The 16,639-nt window shown below is 45.0% G+C and overlaps 1 protein-coding gene across 10 annotated transcripts in view; it reads right to left on the minus strand.

The window, feature by feature from the left end:
• PPFIBP2 (PPFIA binding protein 2) overlaps positions 1 to 16,639 on the minus strand; it is a 142,859-nt gene that overhangs the window by 20,093 nt on the left and 106,127 nt on the right. For all 10 annotated transcript variants that reach the window (XM_063727957.1, XM_054523857.2, XM_063727956.1 and 7 more), the window contains 8 exon segments: positions 15,828 to 15,920; positions 11,001 to 11,112; positions 8,515 to 8,576; positions 7,322 to 7,397; positions 5,816 to 5,919; positions 3,921 to 3,988; positions 2,304 to 2,361; positions 1,264 to 1,305 (listed from right to left, as the gene is read on the minus strand). In XM_063727957.1, the coding sequence (XP_063584027.1) occupies positions 1,264 to 1,305; positions 2,304 to 2,361; positions 3,921 to 3,988; positions 5,816 to 5,919; positions 7,322 to 7,397; positions 8,515 to 8,576; positions 11,001 to 11,112; positions 15,828 to 15,920 (615 nt within the window).

The raw sequence follows: 16,639 nt of genomic DNA on the forward strand, positions 1-16,639 counted from the left end.
GTGTATGTGAGTGAGAGGGGAGGGTGGTCATGTTGAATAACTGAGGTTGTATAAGATTGTGATTATGGTCAAAACCATGTAAGAATTAATCTTTTAATCTGGAGCATTTTTTCTTTATAAATAGTCCTACGTCACTTACATTTCTTGGTAATCAAATTGGCGTCTTAAACCTTGAGCCTGTGAGCTGGGCGTGCTTCCAAAGGAGCAGGTGGTCACTTACAGGTGTGCTTTAGAAACACCTGCAAATGACCTCTGTGAAGCTGAGGTGGGAGGTGGGACTGCTGAGCAATTTAACAGCTGACTCTATAGGAAGCCTTTCAGTTCACAAAGGGACCACACCAACCCCAGGCTCAAGGGACTGTGTTGCAGAGCACCTGGGCAGGGGAGCAGACAGAAGACTTTTGCTGTACAGTTCAGATGGCCCAAGGAATGGCTGCCCACTTGAAGCACCAACTGCTACAAATATGGAAGTGTAGAGAAGCCCCTTATATAGATGCAGACGTGCAGAAAAGATCTTTCTCTTACGCAGATGTGGAGGAGCAGAGATACCTCATTTTACCATACGGATGTGAAAATATAAAATGACCCTCTCAGGCAGAAGTCAGCAAGCAATGAGAAGCTCCATGTTTCATATGGACATGGAGGCAGGGGACAGAGAAGGGAAATGCCATCAGCCTCACAATACATTTTCCATATAATGTTATAAATGGTGGTTGGGTGTGGCTGAAATCATGCTAATTATATGAATCTTCATTTCTTTATGGGCTCAACATTTTGTGCACTGGCCTAAAAACTTAATCCTCTTCCACAACAGGCTTCCCTGGAGAAAATCAGTCCTAATGGAATTTTTATAACATGACTTGTTCATCAAAGCGGGACTGAGTGTACACTTGTGTTTTTTTAACCATGACATATCAGCACAGAAAGGATGAGAGCTGTCACGTTCTTCAGTGTGCTGAGATCGTAGCAATCCCCTTCCCAGTGATTAAATCTAGATTACTTTGTTAAAGATTAATTTCTCTGAGCCTATAAAACGGAGGTGATAATAATAAATCCTGTCCCACAAATAATGGTAGTGAAAGCATATTAAATAGCTGAGTGCACATAAAAATAAAATGGGAGAGAAAAGTTGTGTCTTTCCTCTTGCCCTCTTACTCCTTACAGTTAGCACATTTTAAGGTTACGAAAACTATGACTTGCTAAATTAAAATACTAGCAAACAGTGTAACCACAAATAGACAATGGGGCACGAAGTCAATGTACCTTGGGTTCTACCACCAGGAAGGGCTGGTTCCCATCCATACACTATGGAGTAACAAGAGGATTTCGTTTATGTGGAGAAAAAGAAACTTGTGTTATTCACAAACAGCAACAACTCAGGACTACCTGTTTGCTTAAATCTGAAAGGCTCATCCCCTCCCTCCACATCTTCATGTCAAGTAATCACCATCCAGGGCAGGAAAGATCCCTGTCCAACTCCATGGACAGATGTCCTGGGCAGCTGCCAGCAACATGACCATGGCAACCGAGAGACACGTGACCATGGGAGCAGAGCCACTGAATGAGCCCAGGGCTCCTGCAGACTTCAGCCTTTATGGTTCTCCACTGTATCAACAAGGAGGCTGATGAACATTATTGGAGACCAAGGGATGGTATGCAGCACAGGCTCACTGAAGGGTCTCTATCAGGGCAGGCTCCCTTGGTCTCTAATGACGAAGCTCAAGAGCCTGCTACTGTCCCTTGCAGCATGAGGTCCACCCACATGATCAACGGCTACTCCTATATAAGGAGCCACAAAACCCTCCTCCATCTTTCCAGACTCTTAAAACAGCTCACTCTCCAACATCCTGAAGATCCCATATCTTTCCTTGGGATCATCTCCTTGATTCACATTAATTCATCATTAAAAAATCTGTACGATGTCCCCAAGTGCTCCAGGGATATAGGACTAGTAGTCAAGATCTTCCCTGGCTTGATCTGTCTCATGGCTCTGACCTTACCTCCTCCTACTCCCCACCATTTTCCAAAACCTGCTGGTGCCCAGCAGACTCTAACCAAGCTTTGCTGATCTCAACATCTTCTCTCATCAACTCCAGGCAACATTTCCTGAATTGTCCTTCCTCTAAGATGCTTTGGGCCACACCTGGTTAATTTTCTCAAAATGTTCATGTAATTCCTGTTTCCTCCACAACTTTATAAAATCCTCTACAAGGTAGGGACCAGGACCTGCCTATATATCCCAGTACTATGCTAGGCCCAAAAAAGTAACTCAGTCATCTTTAAGGATAGGTTAATGAGCTGACCTTATCCACAGATTCACTTCTCAAGTCTTCTAGACTACAAGAGAGCTTTTTCTGAGCCCTGAAAAAAACACAAAAGAAAGAAATAGTTACGAGAAGAGGTACATGTTATCACTCACGCAGAGGACATTTCAAATGCTTAACCAGTGGTCTTGGGCTTAGGTTCAAGGTCATGAAAAAAAAATACCCTCTCATAATAGGCTTTCCATACAAAATGAGACTGGCCCACCTTGGGGGATAGACTGGTCCAATAATGTGTTAGTAAGGGCATGAGGGGGGGTCACTTAAATCCAAATGAAATGTTCTTGGCATTGCACAAAAAGCCAGAATACACTCAATTCTGCTGCACTGAGGTGACAATTGTGTGGTCATAAAAGACCAAGGTCTACAGTGTCAAAAGAGGGGAAAGGCACTGATGCTGGGCTTGTCTGAGTCTAAGAGTAATCGAGGGAGCAGGGACCTGGGCCTCCTTAGAGTGGAGATGAACACATTAGCCAGCCATGGCTCCAGAACATCACCTGCTAGGACCCTTCCACACTCTGCTCTGGATCTGCAAGCCTGTCTAGTCTGCTCAGACTCATTTGGCTCTCTCTGGGTCTATTTTGCAGAGAAGAGCACCAAATGTGTCAAGAGGCAATGCCACCAGTGGTCACAAAGGTAACCTGTGCCAAGTCTCCTTGGCAGTCATATTTCTCAGATTATACGAGTAAGTCATCATTTTAAAAAATATTAGTCTCTTGTAAATCTGATCAGTCTGAGTTCCTTGGTGTTGGCCTTCCCTCAGTGAACTCATAAACCACAATTCTTATTCTCCAAAACTAAGGATTGCCTGATCACCTTCTCTAACATTACCATTTTCCTCTCGGCTAAAGGCTCAAGGGAACAACTGCTTTCTGGAAAGTGGACTCAGAGTGCGGGCTCTAGAGACTCAGCACCATTCTGGGGAGTTTCTGTGATGCTTGTGGTCATCTGCCTCAACACCTTAGCTGAAAGGCAGCCTGGTAGTGGCTGCCAATACCTTGGTAGTGAAGCCTCCATGTCTCCCTTACATGGGGCTCAATTTCAAAACGTGTGCTAAAGTGCAGACATAGGGAACTAGATTTAGGTTTATTTTAGAGGGAACAAGACAGATGGCAGTTAAATGACCTCAGAGGTGAGCCCATTATTAGTTCATTGTTGTGAAGCATCCCTAAAGCAATTAGACCAATTGCTATGAGAAGACATGGCCATCTCTAGAGAGGTTCGATTGTCAAAGGGCTAAATTCACTCTAAAAGCAGGAGGCAGAGGCTGATAAAAGCAACACACATCACAGGATGCTCTCAGCTCTGAGGAGCTGCTGTAAGACACAGATGAGTTGCAGCCACCTCTCCTCTGAGGCTCCAATCCCTGGCCAGATCCTTTCTCAGTGACGATGATCCACACCCTCAGCCTGAAAGATGAGAAGCCCTTCTGTGGCCAAAAGGGGTAGGCCTGGTTTGTAGCTGCCCTAAAACAGAGGGGCAGGTGCACCTAGGACTCAGTGGCCATGCTCACCATTCACAGCCATCACCATCCACTTCGGCAGCCCCAAGGCAAGCCTGAGAGCACAGTGGCTGTGGGGAAATGCCCAGGCCTCTTACCTGGTTTCCAGTGATTTCTGTGGCAATGGAGGTGGCCCCATTGTAGGAGAGCTACATCTCGGAGGCATCTGCACCAGAGACAGAAGAGTCATGGTAGAGGACAGTCTGTCTGGGGACCACCCACCATCTTTCCCCTTGCTTTACATGATTCCTTTTAGGGAGACATTTCTTCCCTGGGTACAGCCATGGTGTATACATCATTATAGATGCCTTGCTCTTTCAAGATGCAAGGGGGCGTGGCAGGCCTATCAGTCCATCTGGGCCAGCTTGCCTCTCTTTGCTGGGCCCTACAGCTTAGATCATGTTAATATCCCAGCAGTACAGTCCTGAGACCTGGGTTCTTGGGCTTTTTCTGCTCCTTCCCTTTCTGAGCTTGGTTCTTCAGCTTTTCCTTTCATTCAGCGAGCCACTGCACACTCTTAAAAACATTCTTTTTGCCTTAGGTTAGCCAGAGCCAAATTTTGTTGCTTTCAGTGAGAGAATCCCATTTGATATGGTCACCCAACAAACATCAGCAACATCTACTCCCTGCCAGGCCCTGTGCCAGGTCTGGAGCAAGCACTCCACACATCTGGGAGACAGACAAGTAAACTAGGCTAACAGAATAATGTGCAATGCTCTTATGGCTCCAACACCTGTAACACAATATGGGAATAGTGGGAGAGAGGGGCTCCCTCTCACTAGTGGGAAGGCTGAGAAAGCTTTAGAGAGGAGAACAGCTGAGCTGAATTTTGAGAAATGAGAACTGGTTAAGGCAAGAAAGGAAAGAACATTACAGGTGGAAAGACCATGAGCTAATGATGGTATGAAATAATACAGTTCCGTGTCTTCAGTACTGTACCTACCACAACACTGTGCCTTCAGCAGTGCACCTAGCATCACAGGCGGAGCCACCTTGAGCTAATGGTGGTTATGAAAGAACACAGTCCCTTGTCTCCAGTACTGCCTCTTTTCTCTAGATCCTAGCATCCTCTTGGTCTACTATAACAACAACCCTGGCATTATAGTATAGTTTTAAAAGCCTGGGCTTTGTGCTCAGACCTGGGTTCAAGTCCGTATTCTGCCAGGTACAGTGTTCATCACAGTGACCACATGGAAGTATCCAGTAAGACTTGGACACTGCTATTCTGTAATTGCCAGCAATCTGGGGTGCTTGTTCTGAGTCAATAACTGGCTCACTGGATGATGCTTTTGCTCCTTAATTAAAAAGGTTGAACTGAAGCACTAAGATTCTTTTCAATTTGATAGTCTGAAGTTTTCAGGAATCTTTTGGACCCTAGGCTGAAGCCCCTCCTTCACCTGAGGTCTTGTTTATTTGTTTATTTGTATCTAGCTTAAGTCTAGAGAGATTCATACAATAGGACCAGATTTTAAACAAATGAAATAGATGAGAAGGAAAATCTGTGTCCTGGCTATAGGGGCTGAAGGGCGTATCCGTCAAGCAGGAATGCAGCCATTTCAGAGGTTGCAGTTAATTCCTCTAAATGAGCAAGACATGTTCGTTCATTCAACAAATATTTGTTGAATTCTACCGGGTATCAGGCATTACTGCAGACCTTGGAGAAAGGGTGGTAGATAAATCAAACACCACCTTTGGTCTATGCTTACATTCCAGAGAAAAAAAAGATAAAAATAAACTAGGAGCCTGATTAAAAAGGAGAACTCCTATCCTTGAAAGTTCCAGTATCCACCATGCTGTCTCCAACCAGAGCACAGGCCAGAGCCTCAGCCTCTTGCTCCCCTATCCCCATCACAGCCTGAGGGGCACTTTATTAATTTAAGTATTCACCTGCCAAGATATGTACCTGACACGTGTCTGACTAGATCCTCCCTCAAGCTCAGGGCAAGCTCGGAGGACCTGCTGAAACCCTACATCATGGTTGGAAACACAGTACCTCTTGTTTAAATAATTCTTCAGGGCCCTTATTTGTAGTGTTCCACTTTCTGAAGCCTCCCTCCGGTTCTTCTTCATTGATTGAGAGAGTTCTCTCCGAAGGCCCTGCAAGCATTAATGTAGTAAGAGTGAACTGTTGAATTCATGTTCAGAAACCTATAATCGTACCACAAAATTCTAACATTGTTTCTCGTTCATTAAGAAGGACTAAGAAATGTATAAAGGGACAGTAAGAGTGTGATTCTGAAGATTCTTCAGGGCATCTGAGCAAGGGCTGGCATCAGGATCATTTCAAGGTCAAAGTTTGTCTGCAGAACAGAGGTAATGTAACCCCTGCCTCCAAACCTCTCACTCCTTAGCTATAGGCAGTCAAGGCCCTGAGAGTGACTTGACCCATGATTTTAAAAAGAGGGCTGTGAGGCCAGGTGCTTTGGCTCACGCCTGTAATCTCAGCGCTTTGGGAGGCTGAGGCAGGCAGATCACTTAAGGTCAGGAGTTCGAGTCTAGCCTGGTCAACATGTTGAAACCCCACCTCCACTAAAAATACAAAAATTAGCCAGGTGTGGTGGCCAGTGCCTGTAATCCCAGCTACTCAGGAGGCTGAGGTACAAGAATTGCTTAAACTTGGGAGGCAGAGGTTACAGTGAGCTGAGATTGTGCCATGGCACTCCAACCTGGGTGACAGAGTGACACTCCATCTCAAAAAAAAAAAAAAAAAAAAAAAAAAAGAGGGCTGTGTGTGAGGGCTGGCAGAGGCCCTGGTCAGTGACCAGTCAGCCACATCCTGGCAGAGGCTTGGCTTCTTCCAAAGAAGAAGCAGAAGCTCAGCCAGAATCAGAGGTTCCTGAATATCCTTCAAAGCAGCCCTGTGCTGTGAAACAGCTGCTTCCTCAGGATCTATGATGGGAGCCCAGGTCAATGGCATGAACAATGAAGGCAGCCTGGCACATGCACTACTATGCCCATAAGAACCCTGATGCTGCTTGCATGTTGCATTCAGTCTGGGCAGCAAATATAAAACACAGCAGCTCTCTCTGTCCTGTGACTTCCTATAGCAACTCAGGCCCAGCAACTCGAGGAAGGCTCCCAGAGGGCCCTCTGAGTCTGCTGCGGAGCTTTAGATTTTCTAGGAGGTAGATGAGCTCTAATCCCCAATGACGGCACTGAGTTGATTTTTGATCCAGGTTTAACTGCACTTGCTGCCTCTAAGGTATGTCCTGGGAAGATGCATAAGAGACCCTCCAAGAGTGGGGAATTCACAGGCTTTATATTCTTGGTGATCTGGATAGTCCCTGAAGGCCCTAAGCTGACTTCCATTTGGTAGTATTTCTGGAAATCAACAACTGCTAAGTTCTCATCATGCAGAAAAGTCTAAACAGCTCTGTTCTCCAGTAGGGAGTCTTCTCTGAAACAGAAGTGAAACAGCTGCTAGCAGAACTGCCCGTGGATTTAACACAGCTGATGGAATATCTTTCAGAGACAACGGTAGGATCGCCCTTGCTCTTACCTTGAGTGACCATGACAGTCTCCTTTACCTTCCGGTACTGGTTTAACAGCCCCGTAAGCTCCTCTATCCGACGGTCCTGCCACAGTGCGAGTAGAGATTTAGATTAATGCTATGCTGGCATCTCAGATGATTTCATTTTGGGACCCATGGTATGTTCTGAGCACAAGGAGAAGAAATCCCACATGGAACCAAAGGAAAAGAGTGTCCAGGCCCCATTCCACAGAGCTAGGATTTCAGTGGTCTGCCTCATAGGCATCTGCAGGCATTCACGCTCTACCTGAAGACTGTGAGTCATCTGAGACACCCTTCACAGGGCTTAAACATTTTCAGAAGCATGAAACTCACTGTCTCCCTACCTTCCTGAAGTGGTCATTGAAATCTGCCTTCCGGTCCTAGTGTTGCCCTCTGGAGTGACAGACACAAAAAAAGACTAAAATAAAGCTGTCATACTTATCTCAATATACTCATTTGTTCCCTAGGAGTCTGAGATACCTCATATTACAGAGGAAATACCCAGAGAAGATCGCTTCTTTCAAGGCAAAGGCCTTGAAAGGAACTTGGGAGACCACACAGGTCACAGACAAACTTGGGTGTGAAAGCTGGCTGTGCTATTTACTAGTTACCTGACCTTGGGCCAAATTACTTAAGCACTGTGAGTCTGTTTCCTCATGTGTGAAATGCAGGGTTGTGATCCTCAGAGATGATGTTTATACAGCCAGGCACTCTTTATTTATACAGGTGGCTATTTATGACTGTGCCGAAATTAGATGTGAAGGATATAAGATGGCAGGGTAAACTGAGGCACTGCATGCTGCCAAGTGTCTCTGTGATGGTTCTATTGTCAGATCATGCACATGGGAGACTGGTGGGCTGTTTTGCTAGGAGTTCCAGCAGGATCTATGATATCGGCAGTGATCACAGCAGTATTTTTTTTTTTCCCCACACCAGCAGGAACAGGCAGGGCTATAATCTGCCTTTAGGAGATTCCATTTAGACAAACTTTCCAGTTATCAAAGCCAAAAACAGGTGGCTGAGGCCAAGTCTCTAGGAGGCATAAGTCATTCTCCTGACATATCCCTATGTCAATGGCATGATAAGCATGGCCCTGTCCAGAATATCAGAGACCAGCAGGGACCAAACACAGCCAGGGATGTAAGCATGGAAAAGACAGGGCTACACAATGACCATCTTACCTTATCTTCATTGGCAAGCAGCAAAGTTTCCATCCCCATTTTCAGACGTTGAATTTCTTGGTCTAAAAGAATTCAGGCATAGAAATAATTATTTATATAAATACAAACAGCTATCCACACTCGCTATGATGTCCCCCAAGTTCAAATGAAGACTTTCCATGTGAACATGGCTCATTTAGTTCTTTAAAGAGGCCAGGATGGTGTCTGCCACAGAATCGGCCTCCTTAAATATTTGCTAGACTACTAAATGAAGGAAACTAGTATTGTCTTCTCTTTATAGACATTTATGGGCAAAATCAAAATGCCCATGTACTCGAGGTGACAGAGAGGAAGCCAAAAATCTTTCAAAACCAACATCTCCTAAGAATACAGACATTCTTATCCTTTACAACTTGAGTAGGCATGCACCTGGGCTTCTGACTGGCTTTGAAGAAAATCATACAGTCTGACAAATTGTAGGAAGAGGAGAATTTAACATTAAAAAAAAGTCTACAGTTGAGTGAAGACTGGGAAATACAAATTATGTAAAAGAGTTGGTACTTGGCTTAATTTAAAATGATATAGTCAAAATTGACTAACAAATGTTTAGATGTATTGGGATATATACATATATGCAAATGCTGGGTTAAGGATAAACAATCTTATTTCATCATAAACCAGAATTTCCCTATGGGCTGAGAAATCTCTGTCGGTCTGTGGTGGAAAACCCAAGGCTTTCTCTCAGTTTGGACCCAAGAGGGACTCTGTTGATTCCTTAACTGTTTTGGAGAGCCTAAGGAAGCTAGAGGTCATTTGCCAGATACTCTAGGAATTGGCACATAGCTAGATTGTTCAAAGAAGGATCTATGCCTCTTCCTAAATGGGAATAGGGATGTCTATATCAAAAAAAAGTACAGGAATCAAGGGAACAAATATATAGGCCTCCCATTTTATTTTGGGATGCTTGTTATATCTAACAAGAATAGCAACAGTAGATCTATGGACTTTGTGTAAATAGTTGTGGAGATTCATTTTCAGAATAAAGTGGAGAATTGCTTGCTCATTATTTAGGCTCTGGGTAGCTAACATCAGCTCTGCAGCTCACTTTGCTGGGGAGGGCAGTAAGCTCCAGATGAAGACTGGCAAACCCTGATCCACTGGTCAGAACCTAATTTCGGCAGCAAATGACCCAAGGACCAGCTCTAGAAAGTACCCAGTAATGGAGTTGGGTAGGGCCTGGAAGGCTTAGACTGTGGGGATAGGAGGGGTAGACTGAGAAGGCTGCCTGGCCTAGAAGTCATGGCATGGGGCACTCTCTGTCCAGGCTTAGCATCAGAGATAGTTCAGGGTGTCTTAGTAGAACCCAGCCTCTACAAGCAGGCCTTGGCAGGTAGGCAACACACCCAATGACTTGGGCGCACACTGAGAAAAGCTAGGAGAGGGATGAGCATGTTGATCACTAATTTCCTTCTCCAGCCTAAGCCATTGTTGCATGGCTTCCACACCCCAGCTGGGGATCCAAGCTAAGCTTTCAGTGCTGAGGCCAGGATGTGACTAGGTAGTGGCACCAATCTGTAGGACTATATGATCTTTAGCATTGCTCTGCAGCCTGGTAGTGGGTGGAGAAGTTGAAAGGTATGTGATCATTTTGTATACATGGCAAACAGCCATAAAGATTTATGTGTTCATTACAGTAGTTGAGGATTTATCCTCTATTTTTGATCAGCAAGACTTAAACTCCTCAGGGACCATTCACCATCCTTTCACTTATTCAAGAAGTATTTCTTAGGATCCTACAATGGGCCAAACATTGTGCTAGGCTTTGTGGATATGCTCTTAAACAAGAAAAATACAGTCCTTGCCCCAGAGTGGGGATAACATACAACACTGGTAAGTTATAATAAGTGCTAGGCAGGAAAAAGGAAGGATGTTGAGTTAGAGAGTAACAGGACTGGGGGCACCTATTTGAGTTAGGGTGGCCAGGAACCTATTTGAGTTAGGTGGTCTTTCTGAGAGGTAAGATTTGAAATCTCAAGAATGAAAAGAACTGACTTGTTTCTGTAATCTCAGGGCCTTATACAAGCATCAGGCAAGTATCCATGAAATGACTGAGTAAATTGCTAAAGCCTCCCCTTTGGTGGTGACACCAAAGTAAGGCCTTTGATGAAAGTAAGGCCTTTCAATCAAATGAGAGAGTAGGTATTTCCTACATTTTCAGTAAAAGCTCCAGAGGTGGCTGCACAGAACTTCTGTGCATCTGAGAAAAACCTTCTAGTTAGGGGAGGGTTCCATGGGAATGATTCCACAATAGCGCTGCATTATAGGGACACACAAACACAAACTGGTGCATCCATTCACTTGGCCATGCTTGCACACATACATGCATGTCCATTAGCATGGCTACACACACAAGCATATGCAGACTCATTTATATAAAAACATGCTCACTTATAAGAGTAGGCCCAGAGACCCAGACAACTGCATTTTGTCACAGTCAAGCTAGTCACCTCTCTCTGTGTGGTCACCGTGGAGAGCTGCCGTCCGGGAGAGCTGGCTGTGCAGACGCTCAATTTCTGCATCTTTCAGGGCCACCTGTTCTTGCAGCTGGGCGACTTCAGCCTGGAAGAGCAACAGAGGATCCCTACCAGGTCAGAAGGACTGCCAAATCATGATGAAGTGCCTCCCATCAGAGTCCAGAGCCCATCAGGCACCAGGGTGCATCAGGAGTTAGAAGAGGTGAGCAGTAGCAGGGGCTCACTGCCCTCTCCACAGGTGGACTCTGCTGACTGAACTCACTCTTCTAGGCCATCCTGGCTCTCCCCACAGCTCTGGCCATCAATGTGCTTCTTCCCGTGCATCTTCCTACCTGACCAGGCTTTCTCTTCCCTGCCTTGAGGACTGGGATTGTGATGAGGAGCTGGGATTGTGTGCAATGGGAGGGCTGTCCTTGGTGCAGAGGAGGATATTCTGGATTGGTCTTCCTTCTCCCAAGATACTCATGCAATAACATTTAGAGACACCACTGTAACAAGTGCATGCAGCTTTCATCTTTCCAATCCACACAGAAAATACAGTGGAAGCCAAATCACCACTGGTGGAGAAAAGGTAAGCCAAGGGCTCCCTCCCTCCACACGCTCCTACCCTTTGGGCATAGTCACTGCCTCTGCCCAACCTCCAGACATGTGTGCACGCTCACTCGTATATAGATGTACAAGCATTCAGGCGTGCTTAATTTACATACTTATGCAAAAAAAAGCATGTATACACAGCTCATAAGTACACACATACATTCACATTTGCACACACACAGGCAGCTGCACTAGATGGTTCCCGTGTCGCCATTAAGTAGTGCAGGTTAAATTCCACACACAACACTAGGTGTGGTTGTTCATGCTTTCCCATACTCATTAGGAGATCGGAATTGTATAGGTCCTGTCCCAAGAGGTACCTGGATTTTGGAGTCAAACAAACCTTGATTCTCTCATTTCCTAGTTGGGTGACCTTGGGCAAGTAAGTTAACCTTTCTGAGTCTCAGCTCACCTATAAAATGGGAAAAACTACACCTACTTCATGGGACTGCAATGAGGTTTAAGATAATGGTTATGAACAACCTAGTCCAATATTTAGTATATATTAATTGCTCAATAAATGCTACTACTATTTGCTCCTCTCATCCTATTCTTTTCTTTGTGGATAATTGGTTCAATTCTCTCAGCATCAAACCAGGTAAGAAAAGGGATGAGCATCGACCGTGGAGCCGGTCAATAAAAGACAGCAAAGGCTTCTCTGGCCAACCCTTCTCCATGTGTTGGCCTAATCATGTCCCACCTTTGGTCCTCAAGATTATAGTATGGGCTGTTCATTTCCACAAAGGCCGAAGTTAATATTTTAACAACCCCAAGTAATTAAATGAGTACTGGCCCTGTTGGCAACTCTGTTGCTGGACAGGCCTTGTGTTCAGTTTCAGCACAGGGACTGAGCACCCACCCTGATCAGCCCCCACGCTCACTGCTTTCTCACATCAAATCCTCACAAGCAACCACCCGAGGAAACAGTATCTCCGTAAGTCATCAGGGAGAAAACAGGAGTAGTACAAGATTCTGTGTCAGTCACAGAGCTACTCAGTGACCAGGCCAGGATGTAAACCCTGGCCTGCCTGCTCTAATGTCAGGGCTCCACCCACCACCGCGTGTCTGCTTCTGAGTTAACAGGACAGATGAAGGCCACTCTTACCAGGCTTGGGCTCCCTGAGCCCACCTCAAGGGTTTCTGAATAACCTTCCCTAACTTCCCCCAAATGGGACAAGGATGACCATATAAAGAGGTGACAAGGGGTAGGATTTCCTTATTCCAAAGTTCATAATGAAGCACTGCCCCTCTGCTCTGGGCTCCACTCACAGAGGCCAAGAGCTGGGTCCTGCTGTGCAACCCGCTTGCTGAGACATGCAGCTATGGAGCAGTTTATCAGAGCTCGCTCAGGGCAAAGATGCCCATGGGCTTATGACTCATGGTGACAATGGCTTCTGAAGATATTAGCTTTGGGACTCTCAATCTCCATTTCTACAAAGGCCAGATGATTCTTGAAAGATATTCCTTTAACTTTTCTTGTACCTCTCCACGCCCATTTCTCCCTTTCTTTGTGGACAGGATGGACACTGGTCTCTGTTAGAAATCTGGATACCTGATGCTTGTCTGCTGGCCCCGCAGTTGGGTGGACCAATCAAGACAGAATCTAGCACCTGCCACTATGAGGGCTCTTCTTCCTGAGCCCTGCCTCTAGGGGAGGTCCTGTAGGTACATACCATAGACCCTACAGACCAAGTGACTGGGCCCAACCTGCCTTGTGCCAATTTCCACAGAAATAGGCCAGAAACTATAGGTGCTCTGTTATCCTTTGAGCGATCTCTGTCTCCACAGTTGGGAAGGCCAAGAACAGTCCAGAGACCTTCTACTTGACTGTGTATGCTACTGCCACTGTTCCTGTGACCACAGTCACCGTGGCTAGGGCTGTGTGGCACAAGGTCTGAGACAGCTATGCAGACAGGCAGTTGGGCAGAGACGGGTGCTCTGGGTCCCTGCAAGTGCTGTGCCTCCCAGGGACCATGCCCTACTGCCATTGCACTGGGAGATGAATCCCCTTCAGGGACTGAGAGGCCTTAAGCAGAAAAGTGAAAAACTTCCAAAAACAGTGCTGGTTTTCTCTGCAGGAATCAGGATGATGTTGGAAACAACATGAAGGCACGGGAATGACACAGACCCAGATGTGAACCTCAGCTTGGCCACGCTGAGCCTCTGTTTCCTTCCCAGTCAAGTGAGAATAAAAAAACTTATACCTCACTGGGTGATTTTATGGATTATATGATAAAATGTGTGCAAATAGCTTGGCACATCTGGCACATAGGAAGTGCTCCACACCTGGTAGTTATTAAATAACCCTTAGCATCTCAAAGGTCTACATGCCAAGGCAAAGAGCTGGGATAATTTAAAAAGAAAAGTGTTATTTGGTTTTATGACAGAGGGTGGTATGTACAACTTCAAAGGTTTCCCCAAGACAGGGCTTGTTTGAGTGGGGCGTTGTGATGGAAGGTTCTGAGCTACTGGACAAAACCAGTGCCCCTAGAGCTGGTGCTTGTGAAGCATACACATACAAAACTACACTCAGATACACACAGGCCAGGACACAGATGGGTCTGACTGCCCAGGCTTGGTACCAAATAAGTGTAAAATCTTGGGAAAGTTAATCTCTCTGTACATCCATTTCATTATCTGTAAAATGGTTAATCAAATGATTTTACATTTATACACTAGATTACATAAATATTTACATATGTTCAGTTCTTTCTTTTGATAACAAGAGAAGTCATAAAATTTTAAATAACAGCATGATATAAAACTGCATGTAAATTATCAACAATAAAAATTAAGAGACAGAGACACTGAAATAGAGAGACCCTGATGTTTGAATATTTGTTCCTGCCAAATCTCATGTTGAATTGTAATCCCCAATATTGGAGGTGGGCCCTGGTAGGAGGTGAATGGATCATGGGGGTAGATTTCTCATGAATGGTGGCACCACCCTCTTGGTGCTGTCCTTGCAATTGTGAGTGAGTTCTCACGAGATCTGGTTGTTTAAAAGTTTGTGGCACCTCCTCTCCTTTCTCTCACTTGCTCCTGATTTTTCCTTCTGCAATGATTGAAAACTCCCTGAGGCTTCACTAGAAGCTGAGCAGATGTGACCAGCATGCTTCCTGTAAAACCTGCAGTACCCTGAGCCAATTAAACCTCTTTATAAATTACCTAGTCTAAGCTATTTACTTGTAGCAATGCAAGAATGGCCTAACACAGACCTAAAACAGAAGAGAACAATACACGGAAGGAAATATTAGCAATGGTAGTGCCTGGGTGGTATGAGTGCTTTTTATTCCTTTAATTTTTTATGGTTTGAAAATTCTCTATAGTGTGTGTTATTGTTTTTATAATAATTAGCAATTAACTTGCACAAAAAATAAAAATACAAACTAGAAGTTAAGAAAACTCTAATAAAAACATCCAGTAGTGCCCTTGGGTGGCACTGCAGACACAGTAGGGGAAGGCAGGTATGAGCCTCCCACCTCCCCATACTCTCAAAGGAAACCTAACTGTAGCCTAATGTAAACTTCCTGAAATTTAAATAACAATTCAATGTTTAAAATCCAATTTGCAGGCCAAAAAAATTCATGGGCTGAATGTAACCCACTAGTTTTGATCTCTGCACTTTAGGAAAAGAAGGAAGAAACAAAGGGGAGAGGGAAGAAATTTATTTCACAATAGAATTTATTATTGGTGTCCTTTAAATTGCAGGCTCCCTAGTTTAAGAGAAACATGATTTGACTGAAGAAATAATTCGAAGTTTATGTCATTTTTAGGAATATATTTTGTGCCAAATATAAAGCATGCCTATTTTTTTGAAAAACTGATTTTAGAAGGGACTACTGAATTTAAAATGATGCATCCAAGATCTGCTTTAGGACTCATGATTCACTGCCTGCCACTCACCTGCTCTCCCCACTCCTAGCCCCTTCTTGGCCCAGCTTCAGCCAGGTGCTATGGGGTGCAGGGAGAGGAAGCGGACTGGGTTACTACACTTGACCAATTCATAATCTCACAGGCATTCTCCATGAGGATCTTTCCTGGATCAAGTCTGTCTGCTGCACCAGCTAGGCGCTGCTGTGTGTCCACACTGGAGGGTTGATTTGCATTTTCAAACTTAGGCTACTGGAAACACCCAAGTTGGAATGCAGACCGTCCCCACAAGGCCCTCATACTCTCTCCATAAGCATCAGGAGTGCCGTTTACCTTAGTGGCCTTTAGCTTCCATTCATACTGATTCCTTTCATTTTCCAACTCTTCCACTTTGATTTTGAGGTGCCTGAGCTCTTGCAGTAACTCCTAGAGAGATGAGGGAGAAAGACAAAGTTCTGATGGTTAAAAGATGTGCTCTCAATTTACCAACCTGGTTAAGCTCATGCATAGGGGATGCAGCAACCACATCAAGCTCCATGTAACAGCTTTAATCTTTAAACATGTCCCTTGTTTCAGGAAAGCTGTATGGCCGTTAAAAAACAAAGGCCAGGGAGTTCCAGACATAAGAAAGTGAAAACTTTCCTTTTAGCTTTAGAACCTGTTCTGCCTGCCCCTTTCTCTGACATCTATGTCCTCTGCGGGGTATGCCAACATCACACACATGAGTATAGGCAGGCAGTCGAGGCTTCGGAGTGGGAAGAACAGAGATGCTGAAATGAAGCAGCTTCTTCCCTGTGATGCAAAGTAGTAGGAAGCAGGCTAATTGGGAGCATCTCTCTGTGCTGGGAGTGAAGGAAGATAGAAGAGGGGGCCTGTGATCCTCAAAGGCCTCATAGAGGAAAAAATGAAATCCTAAGGGAACAAATGTTAAGGGCCAAATATAGATGCCAAAATGGGTGTTCCAGTTCAGAGGAAGAGATTGATTTGAAGAAAGAAGGGAGGGAGAAGGCATCCAGGGAGGAGTAAAGATAGGAGACAGAAAGGGAGATAACTCATGGGGCTGGAGCTGAGGGTGTAGGCACACAGTGGAAAATGAGGCTGGGAAGTTAAGGTGAGGCCCTAAGGTAAAGGCTTGAGGATGAAAA

Source organism: Pongo abelii, chromosome 9 (genome assembly GCF_028885655.2).
Source record: "Pongo abelii isolate AG06213 chromosome 9, NHGRI_mPonAbe1-v2.0_pri, whole genome shotgun sequence".
Lineage (NCBI taxonomy): Eukaryota > Metazoa > Chordata > Mammalia > Primates > Hominidae > Pongo > Pongo abelii.